The 17,838-nt window shown below is 46.0% G+C and overlaps 1 protein-coding gene and 1 long non-coding RNA gene across 5 annotated transcripts in view; one reads left to right on the forward strand and one right to left on the reverse strand.

Annotated features, from left to right (window-relative positions):
* The first annotated feature begins 13,847 nt into the window (after window positions 1-13,847).
* Window positions 13,848-15,459, forward strand: CAVIN3 (caveolae associated protein 3). Its single transcript, XM_072794279.1, has 2 exons — window positions 13,848-14,343; window positions 14,828-15,459. The coding sequence occupies exons 1-2, from the start codon at window positions 13,960-13,962 to the stop codon at window positions 15,233-15,235; spliced, it is 792 nt and encodes a 263-aa protein (XP_072650380.1). The 5' UTR covers window positions 13,848-13,959; the 3' UTR covers window positions 15,236-15,459.
* LOC140614889 (uncharacterized) overlaps window positions 15,058-17,838 on the reverse strand; it is a 47,529-nt gene continuing 44,748 nt past the window's right edge. For all 4 annotated transcript variants that reach the window (XR_012015624.1, XR_012015622.1, XR_012015616.1 and 1 more), the window contains one exon: window positions 15,058-17,325. This is a non-coding gene — a long non-coding RNA (uncharacterized lncRNA). The remainder of the gene's footprint in view (window positions 17,326-17,838) is intronic.

Genomic DNA, 17,838 nt, shown 5'->3' on the forward strand with positions numbered 1-17,838 from the left:
AGAAGGGAGAGGCAGTGTTAAAGAGGGGAAGGATAAAGTGCTCCGAACCTTTTATGAAACTTTTTCTTTAGTTCTCAGAGGGATGGTATGTACAAATCTAGATCCTTCAGGCTCCCTGGATTTTAGCTGGACAACTTTTTCTTCTTCATGGGTCTTCTTTTAAAATGTGTCCCATTTGAAAACCCACCAGTTTCCACACCAATCATAGGAAAATCCAATTGCTTCTTGGATCTTTTCTTTCTCCAAATTCACCATCCTTCCCCCACCTCCAACATCCCAAGTCTCAATGTGCCAATTTGAGGTAAGCCCCTAGGATGTTAAGCCAGTTCAAAATAATGGGCGCTGTCACCCAGGTCTTGCAGAACTTGTGCATATAGGGGAGGAGAAGGTGGCAGGGTGGTGGGGGCGGGGGGAAGGAGGGGAGCAGAAGAGCTTCTGGGTCTGTAGTTAGTTGTGGATTTAGATCTTCCTGACCAGATTTCCTTTTCCATATTCCTACATGTGTGAGCAGGAATTGTGTCAGTTCATTTGATTAATAGAATTGTTATATTAGCTCATCCACTGCTCCCAGGAACAGACATTAATTTTTAGAGAGTACAATCTAGACTCATATTGAAAAAGGATATATTTCCTCAATTAGAAGGACATCTCGCCTTTTTCCCAGAGTTAGTGGGCCCCATTATTGTTCAGAAAAGAGGTCTGGTTTCTTTCCTGCTCTGCCTGGGAAGCTATTGAAAGAATAAATAAGCTATATTATCCTTTAATGGCTCCTCCCTTTTGGTAATTCAGGAAGGGCTCCAGACTCAATAAATTGTTTCAATAGTCTGCTTTGGGAGCTGGGGTAGCTGCCAATTTTTTTTTTTTTAATAATAAACCCACCTTCATTTAAATTAACCAGGATAGTTTCTGTTCCTTGCAACCAGAGAAGGGGGTTCTGACAAATAGGTTTGCAAGTGGTAGAGCCTCAAAACAATGTGGATACTGTCTCCAGCATTGCTGCATGTTGTCAAGTGGTAAAGGTTCTTTCATCCTGAGAAGAGCAGTTTGGTGAAGCCTGGCCAGCTTGAGTGGGCTTCTGTTTATTGAAAAAAAAAAAAAAAAACAAAAAAAAACAAAAAAAAAAAAACAAGTGAGGCCTGCATAGGATCCAATACAACAGAAGTCGAGAAATATGGGTAGAATGTGAGGAACACCTAGCATGACTTCTTATCCTGCCATGTCTGGTAGTAAAAGCAAATTAAAATATTAGCACAATTCTAGGCTAATTCATTAAGGGTTCAGACTCTTCTGGTATGAAGGTTTGGGTGAATTCACCTAGTAAAGAAACTCTAGCCAATGTAGGTACTGGTTAAGAGCCTAGGCAACATGAGATGCAATGTAGAAGAAGATGGACAAAATAAAGATCAGTTTTACTTCTAAAATTCAACCATCAGTTTATCATCCAATTGGGATGGATTTTAATTTGAATTTATATTTAGCTTATATTTATTTTATTTTATATATACTTTTTAAAGATTTAAAAAATTTTTATTTTAGAGAGAGAGAGTGTGTGTGTGTGTGTGTATGTGTGTGTGTGTGCATGAGAGGGGGAGGGGCAGAGAGAGAGGGAGAGAGAGGGAACTAGACTCCCCGCTGAACATGGACACTGAGGCACGGCTCATTTCCTGATGCTGGGCTCAATAATCTTCTTTTTTTTAAAAAAGATTTTTATTTTTTTATTCATGAGAGAGAGACACACAGAGAAAGGCAGACACATGGGCAGAGGGAGAAGCAGGCTCCCTGTGGGGAGCCTGATGCAGGACTCGAACCCAGGACCCCGGGATCACAACCTGAACCAAAGGCAGATGCTCAACCACTGAGCCACCCACATATCCCTTGATGATCTTCTGATGCTGGGCTCGATCCTAGGACCCTGAGATCATGACCTGAGCCAAAACCAAGAGTCTAACGCTTACCTGAGCCATCCAGGTGCCCTTGTATATGTTTAACTCAATCTGTTTTCTGAACTTTTAACTCTAGTCTTAACCAACTTCATCTTCTCTCTTTCTTTCCCTCTTTCTCATAGTATTTGACATTTAAAGTCTTCCCAGTTTATTTTGCCCTCTCATTCTAATGGTCCCTGATTGACTGGAAGGATGTGAGAGAGAGAGTCCTTGACTTGGCAAACACAAGCTTCAGTCAAGGACTCTGTAGTGCAGGCCACTTTCTGAGAGTTGTGTCAGGTCTTTCTGCAGCCTCTTCCCTAAGATCCAGGTCCCACAAGATTTGTGCACTACACAGGTAAGCAAAGGGTTTCCCTATGGCTATTGCTTTCAGTTTCAACCAATACACTATGTGTTGGCCTCTTGAGGCATCTCATAGAGGCTCAGGTCCTAGATCGAGCCTGGGATCATGGGGTGGGGTGGGGGGCTTAAATTGTTCAGTTGTACAAAAGCTTATTTTTGCCTCCCCTTCACTCATTTGTGTAGCTAAAACAAAGCAAGTCCTGTGAAGAGCCTAAGCAGAGGGTTATTTAAGGGAAGGGAATAGACACAAAGCAAAGCAGTGTATTCCTTCCTTTCCTTTCTCAACTTTTGTTGCCAAGATATCACCATAGTCTACAGGATCTCCTTCAGGGTGGGGACATCTGGCAATGAATATAATGGTGACTCCTCTTTGACAGGTGAGCTGGCTTCAGGGAAAGCTAAGGAGCCTCAGTGACACTAGCAGGGTTCACTACTCCAAATATTGTAGTCCTGGCCCGTGACCAAACCCAGCTCATGTGTGGTGTTTCCCCTACTCCCATCCTTGCTATCTCTCTCTCCCAAGGTTGCCAATCAGAAGCAGGGGCTTAATTCTTATTAACACATTTACTCCAAAGGCTGTCATTGCAAGCATGATCTACCTTGCTTAGCAAAGCAAATTTTTTGTTTTTTTCAATTAACAAATTTGTATTGGGTGCCCTCATGTTCTAGGCTCTTGTGTACTTAACATTTGTTATTAAAACTAAGAACTAAAATATCTGTTGTAGGTAGGTGTAAAGTTATACTTACTTTTTTACTCAAAACTGCATGCTCAATCTTTTTTTTTTTTAAAGATTTTATTTCTTTTTAAAGATTTTATTTCTTTATTCATGAGAAATACACAGAGAGAGGCAGAAACATAGGCAGAGGAAGAAGCAGGCTCCCCACGTGGAGCCCGATGTGGGACTCAATCTCAGAACCCTGGGATCACGACCCAAAGGGAGATGCTCAACCACTGAGAATCCAGGTGCCCCTATATGCTCCAATCTAAACATGCTCATCCTTCTCATAACCCTCACATCCCTCTTTCAGGGTGAGGCAGGCTTGCAGTGAACATCTCGATCATTTTTACTATATAGACAGAAGAGATCTTGCTAACTTCAACAGACAGTTCTTCATTACTTCCCCCAAAAGGATAAAATCAACAATAATAGGGGTACCTGAGTGGTGCAGTAAGTTACAAGTCCGAGTCTTGGTTTCAGCTCAGGTCGTGATCTCACGGTCATGAGATCAAGCCCTGAGTTGGGCTCAACACTCAGGTCTAGAGGCAGCTCGAGGTTCTCTCTCCCTCTGCCCCTCCCACTCATGCTCTTTCTTTCTCTCTTTCTCTCAAATCAATCAATCAATCAATCAATCTTGGGGGCACTTGGGTTGCTCAGTGGTTGAGTGTCTGCCTTCAGCTCAGGTTGTGATTCTGGGGTCCTGGGATCAAGTCCCACATCAGACTTCCTGCAGGGAACCTGCTTCTCCCTCTGCCTGTCTCTGCCTCTTTTTGTGTCTTTCATGAATAAGTAAATAAAATCTTTAAAAAAAATAAATCTTAAAAAAACCCTAATAATACTCCCACAATCAAGGTAAATCATGTTGAAAGGTATATATTTTTTTAGAGGGTGCTGATCCAGGTCCTAAAACATTTTATTTTATTATTTTTTTTAAAGATTTTTAAAATTTATTCATGAGAGACACAGAAAGGGAGAGAGAGAGAGAGAGAGGCAGAGACACAGGCAGAGGGAGACACAGGCTCCACGCAGGGAGCCTGATATGGGACTTGATCCTGGGTCTCCAGGATCGCGCCCTGAGCTGAAGGCAGGCGCCAAACCGCTGAGCCACCCAGGCTGCCCGGTCCTAAAACATTTTAGAAACTATTTTCCTGTATCCTTATCTACAAATTTTAAATTTGATGGAAGAAATCACTTCTTCATTAATTGCTTGTGATTTCATTCATACTGATCATTTCCTGTCAAAATGTGGCTTTCAGATGAAATGGAAGATTTCTTTGTCTCATTTCTCAGAAAAACCTGTGTTATTGTTAACATTTGGGGTGGCTCACCCCTGTAGTATTAACTAGAGTAGTTAATTAACTAGGGGTGTGTGGGTTAGTAGGATAGCCACTTGCCATATGTGACTGTTAAGTTTTTGAAATGTGGATTGTGTGAATGAGGATTTCATTGTAATTATAATTTATTTTGTATATATTTTTAAGTAGGCTCCACTCTGGGAGTGGGGCTTGAACTCACCACTCTGAGATCAAGACCTGAGTTGAGGGACATCTGGGTGGTTTAGTGGTTGAGTGTCTTGCCTTCGGCTCAGGGTGTGATCCCAGGGTCCTGGGATCAAGTCCTGTATCAGGCTCCCCATGAGGAGCCTGCTTTCTGCCTATATCTCTGCCTCTCTGTGTCTCTCGTGAATAAATAAATAAATAAAATCTTAGGAAAAAAAAAAAAAAGACCTGAGCTGAGATCAAGAGTTGGATGCTTATCAACCAACTGAGCTGCCCAGGGGCCCCCTTTAATTGTAATTTAAATCTAAATAGCCACAAGTTAGTAGCTATGATTATTGGACAGTGTCAGGCTAGAGAAATCCTCAGACAAATTTAGGAAATTGGGTTTGGGATCACACCGCTTGTATTAGGCTTTACCAGGTAGCACTGTAATCTGACTTCCCAAGGACCCTAGCTTAATTGCAACGAGTAATTTCCATTCTTTGAGGATTTATGTTGTAATTTTACAACCTTTATAAATTCAGCAGCATCTGGACATTATAATTTTCTATCTTTATAAACTTTCATATTCTAATTGGAACCATGTAAGTACATGGTTTCCTTAACGTATTGCACAAATTTTCCAGTCATGGAAATATAAATCAGTAAATATCTATCTTTTCCTTTTTCTTTATTTTCTTCCCTCCCTTCCTTCCTTCCTTCCTTCCTTCCTTCCTTCCTTCCTTCCTTCCTTCCTTCCTTCCTTCCTTCCTTCCTTCCTTCCTTCCTTCTTTCCTCTCTGTCCCCCCCTCCATGGACTTCCTTCTTCCCTTCTTTCTCTCTCTTTTTTTTAACATAAATTTCTAGCCCACATCAGTAGGATGGCTCCAGCTCTCTCCTACATTCCCCCATCTACATTAACTTCCAAGCAAACTGACCTTTGGCTGAATCTCATGCCTCCAGGACCAGCAACACCTCCTCCCTCTGGTCTTTCTCCTTGGTCCAGGCACGGAAACAACCCTGTGTACTCCTATGGGGCAGGAGTGCCTCGTTTATTGCTCTCTGGCCCAATCATTGTGTGGCTTAGATGCAACTTGGTGACAGCAAGGGTGTCTTAAACCTTATGTTTTGAGTGTTCAATTAATACTTCCTTCATCCAACTCCCCACAATAAGGAGGAGTCATGATTAATCTGCAGCTCCCACAAACAGGCAAATTAACTAGCTTGCAGTAGACTGATTTTCTATAGTATATTACTTCCATGAGATTCAGTGGATTAACGTGATACCACCCCATTTGACGGGAAAGGGTCTGATACTAAAACGCTGGGGTACCAGCCTCAAGGACCATTCCATCAGTCATAGGGATCATTCTCAATCTTGGATTAAATGGGTAAACTTGCAGACCTATTAAAACATTGTTACCCTTTTCAAAGCCTTTCAACTGCCATACCTGGCGGGCTTAGTGAATGATTATTCATATGGTCTGATTCTGAGAGCTTTCTCTTTTGCTTCCCAAATCCACTGAATTCAAATAGAATAAGAAATATTTAATACGGTACTTTGTGTTGTGCAGTATTGCTAAACCATGCCAATTGCCTGAGAGTGGGATGGGATGACAGAGCCAAAGCTTTTCTCTGCCAGGGTAGAGCTTACTTCCCCCACTTCTCTAGTTGAATTGATTAGCAACTATCTCTTTTTTTAAGACACCAAACAAATGAGTTATTTTTCAAACAAAATCTTACAACTAAATACCATCCAACTAATGTAGTGTTAAATCTTATAAGTCACATTATTTCCCAGTTGTGATAGATACTGGGTGGCTCATAAGGACTTATCCTTCCTTGGGCCCAGCCTGAGATATATAGGGGGCTCTTTGTACTAAGATGAATGTAGCTGCAGGACTCTAGCTATATACAATTTCCCGTTAGTCACCACTGGTCTGGAGTCACTGCCCATGGCATCCTGGTCAAGTCTGTCTTCCATGCCCCATTCTGTCTCTCCGTACCGGGGGCTGCCCTATGAGTGGTAGGACATACCATTTCCTAATGATTGGCCCTGTCCTTTGTTATGTGGGTGGCAAAATATGGTCCTGGATCAGAGGCTGTAGTTGAGAAATGCCATATTAGCACACAGTAGAGGTCTGCAGCGGCTTTGATGGTGGCTCCTTGGTTATTTGCCCAAGAATGCAAGCTCAAATCCAGGCAAGGCTAAGGCCCTCCATGTCAGAGTCCACTGAGTTCCTCAGATTACAGAAGGAGGTTCAATAGAGTCTATTCAGTAAGTGTTCCAGGCTTTTTGCCTTTTGGAATGTCCCAGGACATTTTTGCAAGAAAAGCTCAGCTCCCACGTCTTGACTGGTAGCTCCAGGGACAATTACATGCTCCAAAATTGTGGGCTCTTGCCAACCTTGGTCTCATCTCAGGTACATGATGCTCCCATGTACCTCAGCCAAAACATCCATCCATGGAATATTAATTTACTTCATTGTCAAAATAGTTTTTTCTCCCCCTAATCCTTTTGGTAGGTATCTTTCTGTGTAATGGTTTCCTAGGGCTGCCATAACAAATTGCCATAGATTTAGTGGCTTAAAACAATAGAGATTTATTCACTTCCAGTTCTGGAGGGCAGAAGTACAAGTCAGTGTTGGTAGGGCCACCCACCATTGGAAGGTTTTTGTTTGTTTTTTTGTTTTTTACTATTTTATTTATTTGAGAGAGAGTCCAAACAAGAGGCCACAAGCAGGGGGAGCAGCAGAGGGAGAAGCAGGCTCCTCATTGAGCAGGAAGCCCAATTCAGGGGCTCAATCCAAGGACCCTGAGATCAAGACCTGAGCCAAAGGCAGATGCTTAACCGACTGAGCCACTCAGGCACTTCTGCATTGAAAATTCAGAAGGAGAATCCATTCCATGCTGCTCTCCTAGCTTCTGGAGGCTGCTGGTGATCCTCTGTATTACTGGTCTTGTGGCTACTCTCTGATCTCTGTCTCAATCTGTGTATCACCTTTTTCTGTGTCTCGGTTTTCTCCATTACATGGGCACCATTCATTGGATTTAGGACCCATTTTAAACTAGGATGATCTCATCTCATTGTCCTTAACAGAATTACATCTGATAAGACGCTACTACCTTAATTATATCTGATAAGATACATTCACAGGTATCAGGGGTTAGAATTTGGACATATCTTTTTTGGGGAACAGTATTCAACTCACTAAAAATATGAGATAAAAAGATAGTGGTTTGATTTAATAGTATGCCTGATTTTTATAAAAAGGCATCCTCAGGCCTCTTGGTTATAGCATACCATTCCAGGATCTTCTATCCATTTGGTGATTTTGATTTCTGGAGTCAATTCAGATTCTTATTTCCTGTTGCCCCAAATTTACAGCTCTCTTAATCACCAGTGACACAGAGCTCTGTCATTGTGTGGAATGGCCTTACCCCTTCCGTAGACAGGATGTCTATGACAAAAGGTGGAAGGTAGTGCCTGTCCACTGGGGCTTATTCCCTGTTAAATGCACGGTTTTGCTTGTGTTGCACATTGTTACTTTTGATTCAAGGGTTAAGTCCCTGGAGGATGCCCCAGTTTGTCTGGGCAGCTGAAGGTGAGGTTCAGGGCCAGGGATGCTTCTTGTACAATTAACTCATATAGCCATACCTCATGTTTTCTCAGGACCCCCCTCCCCCCCGCCATTTAATAATCAAAGACTGTTAGTCTGTTTTGCTATGTGAGACAGAGCATTCCAATTTGCAAAACAACCCTGCAACCTCTGGTGAAATCTCACCACTAGCTTTTGTGGTAAGCTAGCAATCAATTTTTTTTCAAAAACAGGATAATTCTCAAAGGCTGGAAGTATTGCCCTAATCTAAAACCCAGAATACTTCTGCTGTATTTTTCCTGCTAGGATCTGCTCCCTTCCCTTCCTCCCCTCCCCACCAAATCATCTGTGAGAGAGGCAGAAATCACAGAGATCTCAAGGCATATCTTTCTTTCTGATGTATAGGGCACAAGAGGTAGAGCTGACCAGAATGTGATTTATAACCTGGCCAAGGCCAGTCACTGAGGTTCCTCTGAACCCTATTCAAAGTATGTGGCCTTCTGGATAATCCAAGAGATGGAATGTGTAAGAATCCCAGGGTGGAGCATATGCCAACTCTAAAACCCAAACACCCCCCATTTGCAGCTATTCTTTGTTGGTGGGAGGTATTACATATGCTTCACTACCTGTCACAGGCTTAAGTACCACTACTTCTTAACTCCTGTGGATTCATGTCACTGGTCCCCAGAACTGATGGCGCATACTCATCCCCTCAGGTGTGCTGTTAAGAACTGCAGCGGTACTGCCCCTTTTGTTTCAGAGGATCTTTGCAACATCATATAGTGGGGCACCTGACCACTGAGAAAAGAAGGAAGAAAACAAGGTTACAAATTATACCACCTAAGGCACTGTAACCTGGTCTATTCTCTCAGAGGTTTCCTTTACCCTCCCCTCATTGAAAGTAAAGGGAACAGAGACAGAGGGCCATCCGTGAGCATATCTTTTGTTAGGCAGACATATTCCACAGATTTAACCCTGTTGAAAGGTGTAGTGGATTTTTTTTTCTTTTAAATAAAGCCAGCCTTTCCTCATAGTATGTGAAATTCTAGGAAGAGGATGGGCCAGTGTATAAAAGGAAACCTTGACAAGTAGAGTGGGCAATACCTTTGTTTTAGTTTTTTAAAGGGTGTGTTGGCTCCATCACCATAGCATTCCACTATTTTTTGCAAGATTCATTATACTTGGGCAAATGTTAATTTAATTGTTTATGAGCTACCAGGAGTTTTCAAGCTCTATTAATTTTTCCTACAGAGAACTTCATACTTCCACAGAATTACCTGGTGATGTCATTGAGGAGGCAACCTATGTAAAGGGATACTATGATAATGATGGTGATTAATTAATAGATATATTAGTTTCCCAGAGTTATCAAAGTAAATTACCAACAGACTATGGCTTAAAACAACAGAAACTTATTCTCTCAGAGTTCTGGAGGCTGGAAGTCTGAAATCAAGGTGTTCCTGGGCCATGCTCCCTCTAAAGCTTCTAGGGAAGAACCCTTCCATGCCTCTTTCAGCTTCTGGTGCTTCAGGCATTCCTTGGCTTCTGGCACCTTAGCTCCAATCTCTGCCTCTATCATTACATGGTATTCTCCTTATGTTCTCTTCTTGTAAGAGAACCTACCCATGTCATCTTGCTTCCAACTGCATTGGACTCCCTTAGCATTACTCCTCAAAGCTGGTCATTTTTTTCATACACTTCCTCTAATAGATATTTTGACTAATTCTAGCAGTGTTGAGATTTTTTTTTTTAATACAGATATTCACTTTTCCTCCCATACCATCCATGTTTCTGGCGAAGCTTAAGAAGTGGCCCTAATTTGTCAAAACGTAATTATCAGCTCTCTTGTCACAGACGGGTGAAGCTAAAGCCTATCAATGCATAACACTTTTCTAGCCATAGAATTTGGTTCTGGTATATGTGCTGCCGAAGTGAGCACAAGAATTTGGTTCTGGAAAGGTCATGTAACCCAGTGGAAGGCAAGTGGATTCTGGGGGGCTTCTGGGAAATGTCCTAAATTTTAAGATGGTCCCTTTTAGAGGTAAAGGATCTATACCCTAAAAACTACAGAACACTTCTGAAAGAAATTGAGGAAGACACAAAGAGATGGAAAACTATTCCATGCTCATGGATTGGAAGAATTAATATTGTGAAAATGTCAATGTTACCCAGGGCAATTTACATGTTTAATGCAATCCCTATCAAAATACCATGGACTTTCTTCAGAGAGTTGGAACAAATCATCTTAAGATTTGTGTGGAATCAGAAAAGACCCTGAATAGCCAGGGGAATTTTAAAAAAGAAAATCATAGCTGGGGGCATCACAATGCCAGATTTCACGTTGTACTACAAAGCTGTGGTCATCAAGACAGTGTGGTACTGGCACAAACACAGACACAGATCAATGGAACAGAATAGAGAGTCCAGAAGTGGACCCTCAACTTTATGGTCAACTAATATTTGACAAAGGAGGAAAGACTACCCACCGGAAAAAATACAGTCCCTTCAATAAGTGGTGCTGGGAAAATTGGACATCCACATGCAGAAGAATGAAACTAGACCACTCTCTTGCACCATACACAAAGATAAACTCAAAATGGATGAAAGATCTTAATGTGAGACAAGATTCCATCAAAATCCTAGAGGAGAACACAGGCAGTAACTTCTTGCAAGATACATCCATGAAGGCAAGAGAAACAAAAGCAAAAATGAACTATTGGGACTTCATCAAGATAAGAAGCTTTTGCACAGCAAAGGATACAGTCAACAAAACTCAAAGACAACCTACAGAATGGGAGAAGATATTTGCAAATGACGTATCAGATAAAGGGCTAGTTTCCAAGATCTATAAAGAACTTCTTAAACTCAACACCAAAGAAACAAACAATCCGATCATGAAATGGGCAAAAGACATGAAGAGAAATCTCACAGAGGAAGACCTAGACATGGCCAACAGGCACATGAGAAAATGCTCCGCATCATTTGCCATCAGGGAAATACAAATCAAAACCACACGGGATCCCTGGGTGGCGCAGTGGTTTAGTGCCTGCCTTTGGCCCAGGGCGCGATCCTGGAGACCCGGGATCGAGTCCCACGTCGGGCTCCCGATGCATGGAGCCTGCTTCTCCCTCTACCTATGTCTCTGCCTCTCTCTCTCTCTCTCTGTGTGTGTGAATATCATAAATAAATAAAAATTAAAAAACAAAACAAAACAAAAAAAACCACAATGAGATACCACCTCACACCAGTGAGAATGGGGAAAATTAACAAGGCAGGAAACAACAAATGTTGGAGAGGATGTGGAGAAAAGGGAACCCTCTTACACTGCTGGTGGGAATGTGAACTGGTGCAGCCACTCTGGAAAACTGTGTGGAGGTTCCTCAAAGAGTTAAAAATAGACCTGCCCTATGACCCAGCCATTGCACTGCTGGGGATTTACCCCAAAGATACAGATGCAATGAAACGCCGGGACACCTGCACCCCGATGTTTCTAGCAGCAATGTCCACAATAGCCAGACTGTGGAAGGAGCCTCGGTGTCCATCGAAAGATGAATGGATAAAGAAGATGTGGTCTATGTATACAATGGAATATTCCTCAGGCATTAGAAATGACAAATACCCACCATTTGCTTCGATGTGGATGGAACTGGAGGGTATTATGCTGAGTGAAATAAGTCAATCGGAGAAGGACAAACATTATTTGGTCTCATTCATTTGGGGAATATAAAACAATAGTGAAAGGGAATAATGGGGAAAGGAGAAAAAATGAGTGGGAAATATCAGAAAGGTAGACAGAACACGAGAGACTCCTAACTCTGGGAAATGAACTAGGGGTGGTGGAAGGGGAGGTGGGTGGGGGTGACTGGGTGACGGGCACTGAGGAGGGCACCTGATGGGATGAGCACTGGGTGTTATTCTGTATGTTGGCAAATTGAACAGCAATAAAAAATAAGTTTATAATAAAAAGAAAGATGGTCCATTTTATCCTCTTGACCTTGTGTGTTGATATGAGGCCTGAAAGTATTTTAGCCACCTTGTGCCTAGTTTGGGAATGAAGCTGACACCTGGGGATGAAGCTGCACAATTGGAGCACTATAAAGAACTAGATTTGATGCTGTGACTGACCCACAATTTATCATCACTCTATAGTCTTTTACAATTACCTTTAGATTGGATTTCTTTATTTTATTTTATTATTATTTTTTAATCTTTTTTTAGGTTGGATTTCTTGTGTGTTTTTTTTTTTTTTTTTTTTTTTTTTAATTTATGATAGTCACACACACAGAGAGAGAGAGAGGGTCAGAGACACAGGCAGAGGGAGAAGCAGGCTCCATGCACCGGGAGCCCGATGTGGGATTCGATCCCGGGTCTCCAGGATCGCGCCCTGGGCCAAAGGCAGCCGCCAAACCGCTGCACCACCCAGAGATCCCGGATTTCTTGTTTTAAGAACTGAATTGGGTTTTCTGTTACCTTGGTTTGAAAGCATTTTATCTGGCACATCCTGATGCGTCTCTTTGAGCAAATACAGACCAATGGAAGACAGTGATTCCAACAGGGTCCCAAGGGAGTCTTTCTTCTGTGTTAGGGGGGCTCAGGCTCCATAGCCTCATGTTTGTAGAAGTCAATCATCAACTTAGCATCCCCAGAAATCTGGCAATAGCTACCATCCTCTGAGGTACTTAAGTGTCAGACTGTGGGTCCTTCCCATGTAACTTGCAGAGTGAGTTACAGTTTCTTCCACAGTTATCAAGTGGCCCTCACAGATTGGGTGAGGAGAGGGATCAGGATGAAAGGATTGCTTGGACTCCTGAGCCTACAATCAGTTTACCAAGTACTGCTAAAGACAAGACAAGGGGTTTTCCAAACTGATGACGTTACAAATTCATGATCCACAGTAACCGGACCCTCCATGTGCACTCCTTCCCCCTCTACAGCAGCAATTTCAAATCTTTCTCACTCGTTGCAGTTTTTCTCAGCTATTTCTAGAAAAAAAAAAAAATCAGGCAGGAGCCACAGCCAACCTCTGTGGAAACAAAGACATACCAGCACTTACAATAACTCTTTCAAGGGTTTCAAAGGAAGAGGTGTTTTGCCGGCCCTCCAGGCTTAAAGTCTAAGAGCTAGGTGTAGCTGGGCTTTACCCCTGAAGCATAAAGAAAAGGTGAGAGAACTAGAAGAAAGAAAACAGGGTAATGCTACCCAACAGTAAGAACTGGAGAGGCAGGGAGGCCTGTGGCTAAACCCTGGCGATGACTATTAGGAAAATACCAGGGATGCCCCGCCTGCCGCCTGCAAGTGCGCACTGAGCAGTCTGTGTGGTCAGCAAGCGAGGCCTTAGGCCTCAACAGTCTTGGGTCCGTGAGCGGCGCATCCCAGAGCCTCTCTGCCTACCCACCGCCAGCCCCGGCGCGCAAGTACAGCCCTCGGAGGCGTGGGAGGCCGAAGGCCGTGGCTCTGGAAGCCCTTCGGGTTACCCTTGGGCCGCACTTACATAGTTTCTCTGCCCACTCCATGTGCACGACAGAATTTTCCATGGCTCACCCTTTGCGGTGGTGGGAGTACGTTCAGAAAGAGGCACACCAGGGAACTGGAGCGGAGGGAGGGGAACTCAAACCTCCAGGGAGAGAGTTTAGGGAAGGGGGCGGGTACAAGGCCGGCCTGCTTCCCCGCGGAGGCCCCCAGGGCGGAGCGGCACAGGGGGGAGCGCTGCCCAAGGACCCCCCTCCCCCCCCCCCCGCCCTCTTTCCCGCCTCCGGGAGGGCCGCTCCGCCTGCCTGAGTCACGGCTGGAGCCGGGGAGGAGCCGGGAAGGGAGGCCCCGGCCCAGAGCGCAGCCAGCGGCCGCAGGGGCAGCAAGCAGGGCAGGGCGGTCGGGGCTCATGGGCGAGAGCGCTCTGCAGCCGGGGCCTGGGCCCGCCGCGCCCGCGGGGGGCCCGGTGCACGCCGTGACGGTGGTGACGCTGCTGGAGAAGCTGGCCACCATGCTGGAGGCCCTGCGGGAACGGCAGGGGGGCCTGGCCCGGAGGCAGGGCGGCCTGGCGGGCTCGGTGCGCCGCATCCAGAGCGGCCTGGGCGCGCTGAGCCGCAGCCACGACACGACGAGCGACGCGCTGGCGCAGCTGCTGGCCAAGGCGGAGCGCGTGGGCTCGCACGCGGATGCCGCCCAGGAGCGCGCCGTGCGCCGCGCCGCCCAGGTGCAGCGGCTGGAGGCCAACCACGGGCTGCTGGTGGCGCGCGGGAAGCTCCACGTTCTGCTCTTCAAGGTCAGTGACTTCCGGCCCCCCGCCCCCCCGGCCCGCGCCCGCCTGCCGCACCCGCATTCCTGGCCCCTCCCGGAGGCGCGGACTGCGCAGCCGCACCCGCTTCCCGCCGCGCCCGGCCCTCGCCCCTCGCCCCTCGGCCCTCGCCCCTCGGCCCTCGCCCGGCTCGAGCTCAGGCCACGTCCGCCGAATCTGCTCCAAGTCCCAGCCCGTCCCCGAATGGGAGTGACGGCGGCAGAGGCGCCCCGCGCGGCTGTACCCTGCCTCCGATCCTTGCCCCTGCGACCTCCGCCCTGCCTGAGCAGGCCCCACCTGCTTTGCCAGCTTCTGCAGCCCGCCCGCCCGGTAGCCCTCCCCCCGCCCCCGACTTTCCCGCGGAGGCCGGGGGGGGGGCGGGGGGGCGGGGCCCCGGTGTCGTGGGTGGGGGTCAGGCCGCCCGCCGCGGGGCGGGGGCTGCCGGCGTCAGAGCTGCGTCCATCACTTGCAGGACGAGGCTGAAATCCCAGCCAGCGCCTTCCACAAGGGGCCCGAGCCCTTGGGCGCCGCGGACCGGCCGGAGCCCGCCCCAGAGCAGCCGGAGGCCGCGGCCGGGGAGAGCTCAGACGAGGAGCCGGTGGAGTCCCGGGCCCGGCGGCTGCGGCGCACCGGGTTGCAGAAGGTACAGAGCCTGCGAAGGGCCTTGTCCGGCCGCAAAGGCCCGGCCTCGCCGACACCCACGCCGGTCAAGCCGCCCCGCCTTGGGCCCGGCCGGAGCGCTGACGGGCCGCCCGCGGAAGCCGGGCCTGCGCTGGAGCCCAAGCCGGAGTCAGAACCGCCACAGGACACCGAGGAAGATCCTGGGAGACCTGGGGCTGCCGAAGAAGCCGCCGTGCTTCAAATAGAGAGTGCGGCCTGATGGCTGGTGCTGTCCGCCTCTCCTGTGCCTGTCTATGCCTAATCCCAAAAGAAATCTCCCTCTCAGAATGCAGCATTCACGCCCAAATAAGGAGTCAATCCTGCATCCACAGCCCAACTCTGGCCTGCCTTTCCCAGTTCCTTCAGGCCGGCCTGTGTCCTCTGAAAGAGGAGCACCACTCACACCTGCTTGCAGTCACCGTCAATAAAAGTAATGTCACCTAATCCAGACTCCATGTGAAGGGGGCGGGAGGAAAAGGCTCCCCGGGCATAAGATAAATGTTGGAGCCTGCAGTGTGGCTCAATTTCGAAAAGATTATTGCGTCATTTCTCAGGTTCCCAATGAATCTTGGTCTCTGGTTAGTGGTACATAGAAATCACCTGTTGGCCTCTTGCTTCTTGAGTTCTAGTGGAGAAGCATCCACTATAGTCTCTTGCCGTAGGTGCTCAATAAATGTCAACAAGTGATTTTCCTCTTAGTTGCTCTTTCCTCTTACACCTCTTAAAAGTTGGATTTTCTTTTGTTCTCAGCCCTCTTCTCATTCTGGATATTCTGTGAAAATTTATTCCAGGTATTTACCACCAATCACACACACCCCAAAATCACTGTCCTGAGCTGCAGTTGAAATGTACTTCAACTCAATCTGTCCGAAGCAAGCAATCTACCTTTTAATTAAGTCCAATTTCAATTTTACAGATATTTATTGAGCACTTAACGGTATATCATTAAAAATTGCTCCTCCTCTTGTTTTGTTTTGTTTTGTTTACCAAGGAATGGCACCATCATTCGCACAGAAACCTGGAAGTCCTCCTTGGCTGCTCCCTGTCTTTCTCTCTCCCCCACTCCCACTCAGAAACAGTTATCCTATTGCTTTGACCTCTGCAGTCTGACTACTTTTTAAAGACCCATGACCACTGCTCTACTTTAGGCCTTATCTTTCACTTCCCTGTTGTTTGAACTGCCGATCTGATTCCATCATCCTCCTGATTCAGGCCTGTCCATCACCTTTGGAATAAAGTCTGAGTTCTTGATTATTCTTTCAACATCTTTATAACATTTCTTGATCTGGTTCCTGCCTATTTTTGTAGCCTCGCTGCTTGCACCACTTCCCGTCATTCTATTGAATTACACTGAGCTATGTGCTGTCCTTCTAATCTCTACTCTCCTGCAAAACTCAGCAAGGGACCCCTGTTTCAGGGCCAGCTGCTTCTCTTCCTTGCTCCCAAAGTACCACCTGTACACCTGTGTACTAACTGTGCTGATTGTGATTGTTTGTAGTTACTCTCCCCACCCAGTTCCACTAGACGGTGGCTCTTCTGCTGTAGGGATTGTTCTTTTAATTTCTGTATTTCCCATACCACATACCGTGCCTGGCCCACAGTAGGCCCTCATGAAGCAAGAGCATCACAGAAGAAGTGAGAAGTGTGAGGGAATTCACTAGGGCTGGGAGCATGGTCGTCAGCCCATTCATCCAGTTATTGTCATACAAAAACATTTTTGAGTACCTAATGTATTCCAGGCTCTATCTGAACTCTTGTGAACACCAAAATGACAATCCTGAAGCCTTCAAGGACTTCAGAGTTTAGGGAGATTCAAACATGAATGATGTAAGTGTAGTGATTGTTATACATATGTTATTTTCAGAGGAAAGACAGAAGGGACACAACCTAACCTGAAGGAGAAGTGGGGGATATTTAAGGCAGTGTTCTTGGGAAAGGTAAATAGTGAGATGGAAAACAGGAATGGTGAGAGGCAGGAGAGTTCAGTAGTTCTAGTTTGATTTCTCTGTTCATCTATTACATGGGATAATGATAGCCCCTATTAATTGGGCAGTTGTGATGATTAAGTTACATAAATGTCTAGCACAGCGCCTGGACCAGAGTTTGTTTCAAGGGTATAATTCATTTCATCCAATTATTCAACAAATATTTACTGAATTTAGGGACGCCTGGGTGGTTCAGCGGTTGAGCGTCTGCCTTCGGCTCAGGGCATGATCCTGGAGTCCCAGGATCAAGTCCTGCGTTGGGTTTCCTGTGAGGAGCCTGCTTCTCCTTCTGCCTGTGGCTCCGCCTCTCTGTGTCGCTCATGAACTAAAAAAAAAAAAAAAAAAAAAAAAATTTATTGAACTTGGTGTTTTTGCCAGGCACTGTTTTAAGAGCTGCAGAGGTGATCCCTGGGTGGCTCAGCGCTCTGGCGCCTGCCTTCGGCCTGGGGTGTGGTTCTGGAGTCCTGGGATTGAGTCCCACATCGGGCTTCCTGCATGGAGCCTGCTTATGTCTTTGCCTCTCTCTCTCTCTGTCTCTCATGAATAAATAAAATCTTAAAAAAAAAAAAAAGAGCTGGGGATACAGTGGCACATAAGGAAGACAAGATCCCTGCCTTTGTGGATTATGTAGGGGAAGACCAGGAATAAATAAGTATACTTATGAGACAGATAAAAACAAGCAAACATATGAACTAGAAGGGCTTTCTGGTAATGGGCTCTGAAGGAAAGAAAGGAGTAAGGATACAGACGGTGGTGGGGCAGGGGAGTACTTTAGATGAGGGGATTTAAAATGGGAGCAGATAGGTCATGATCTTGGGGTCCTGGGATCCACCCAGTG

This window comes from Canis lupus, chromosome 23, assembly GCF_048164855.1.
Source record: "Canis lupus baileyi chromosome 23, mCanLup2.hap1, whole genome shotgun sequence".
NCBI classification, from domain to species: domain Eukaryota; kingdom Metazoa; phylum Chordata; class Mammalia; order Carnivora; family Canidae; genus Canis; species Canis lupus.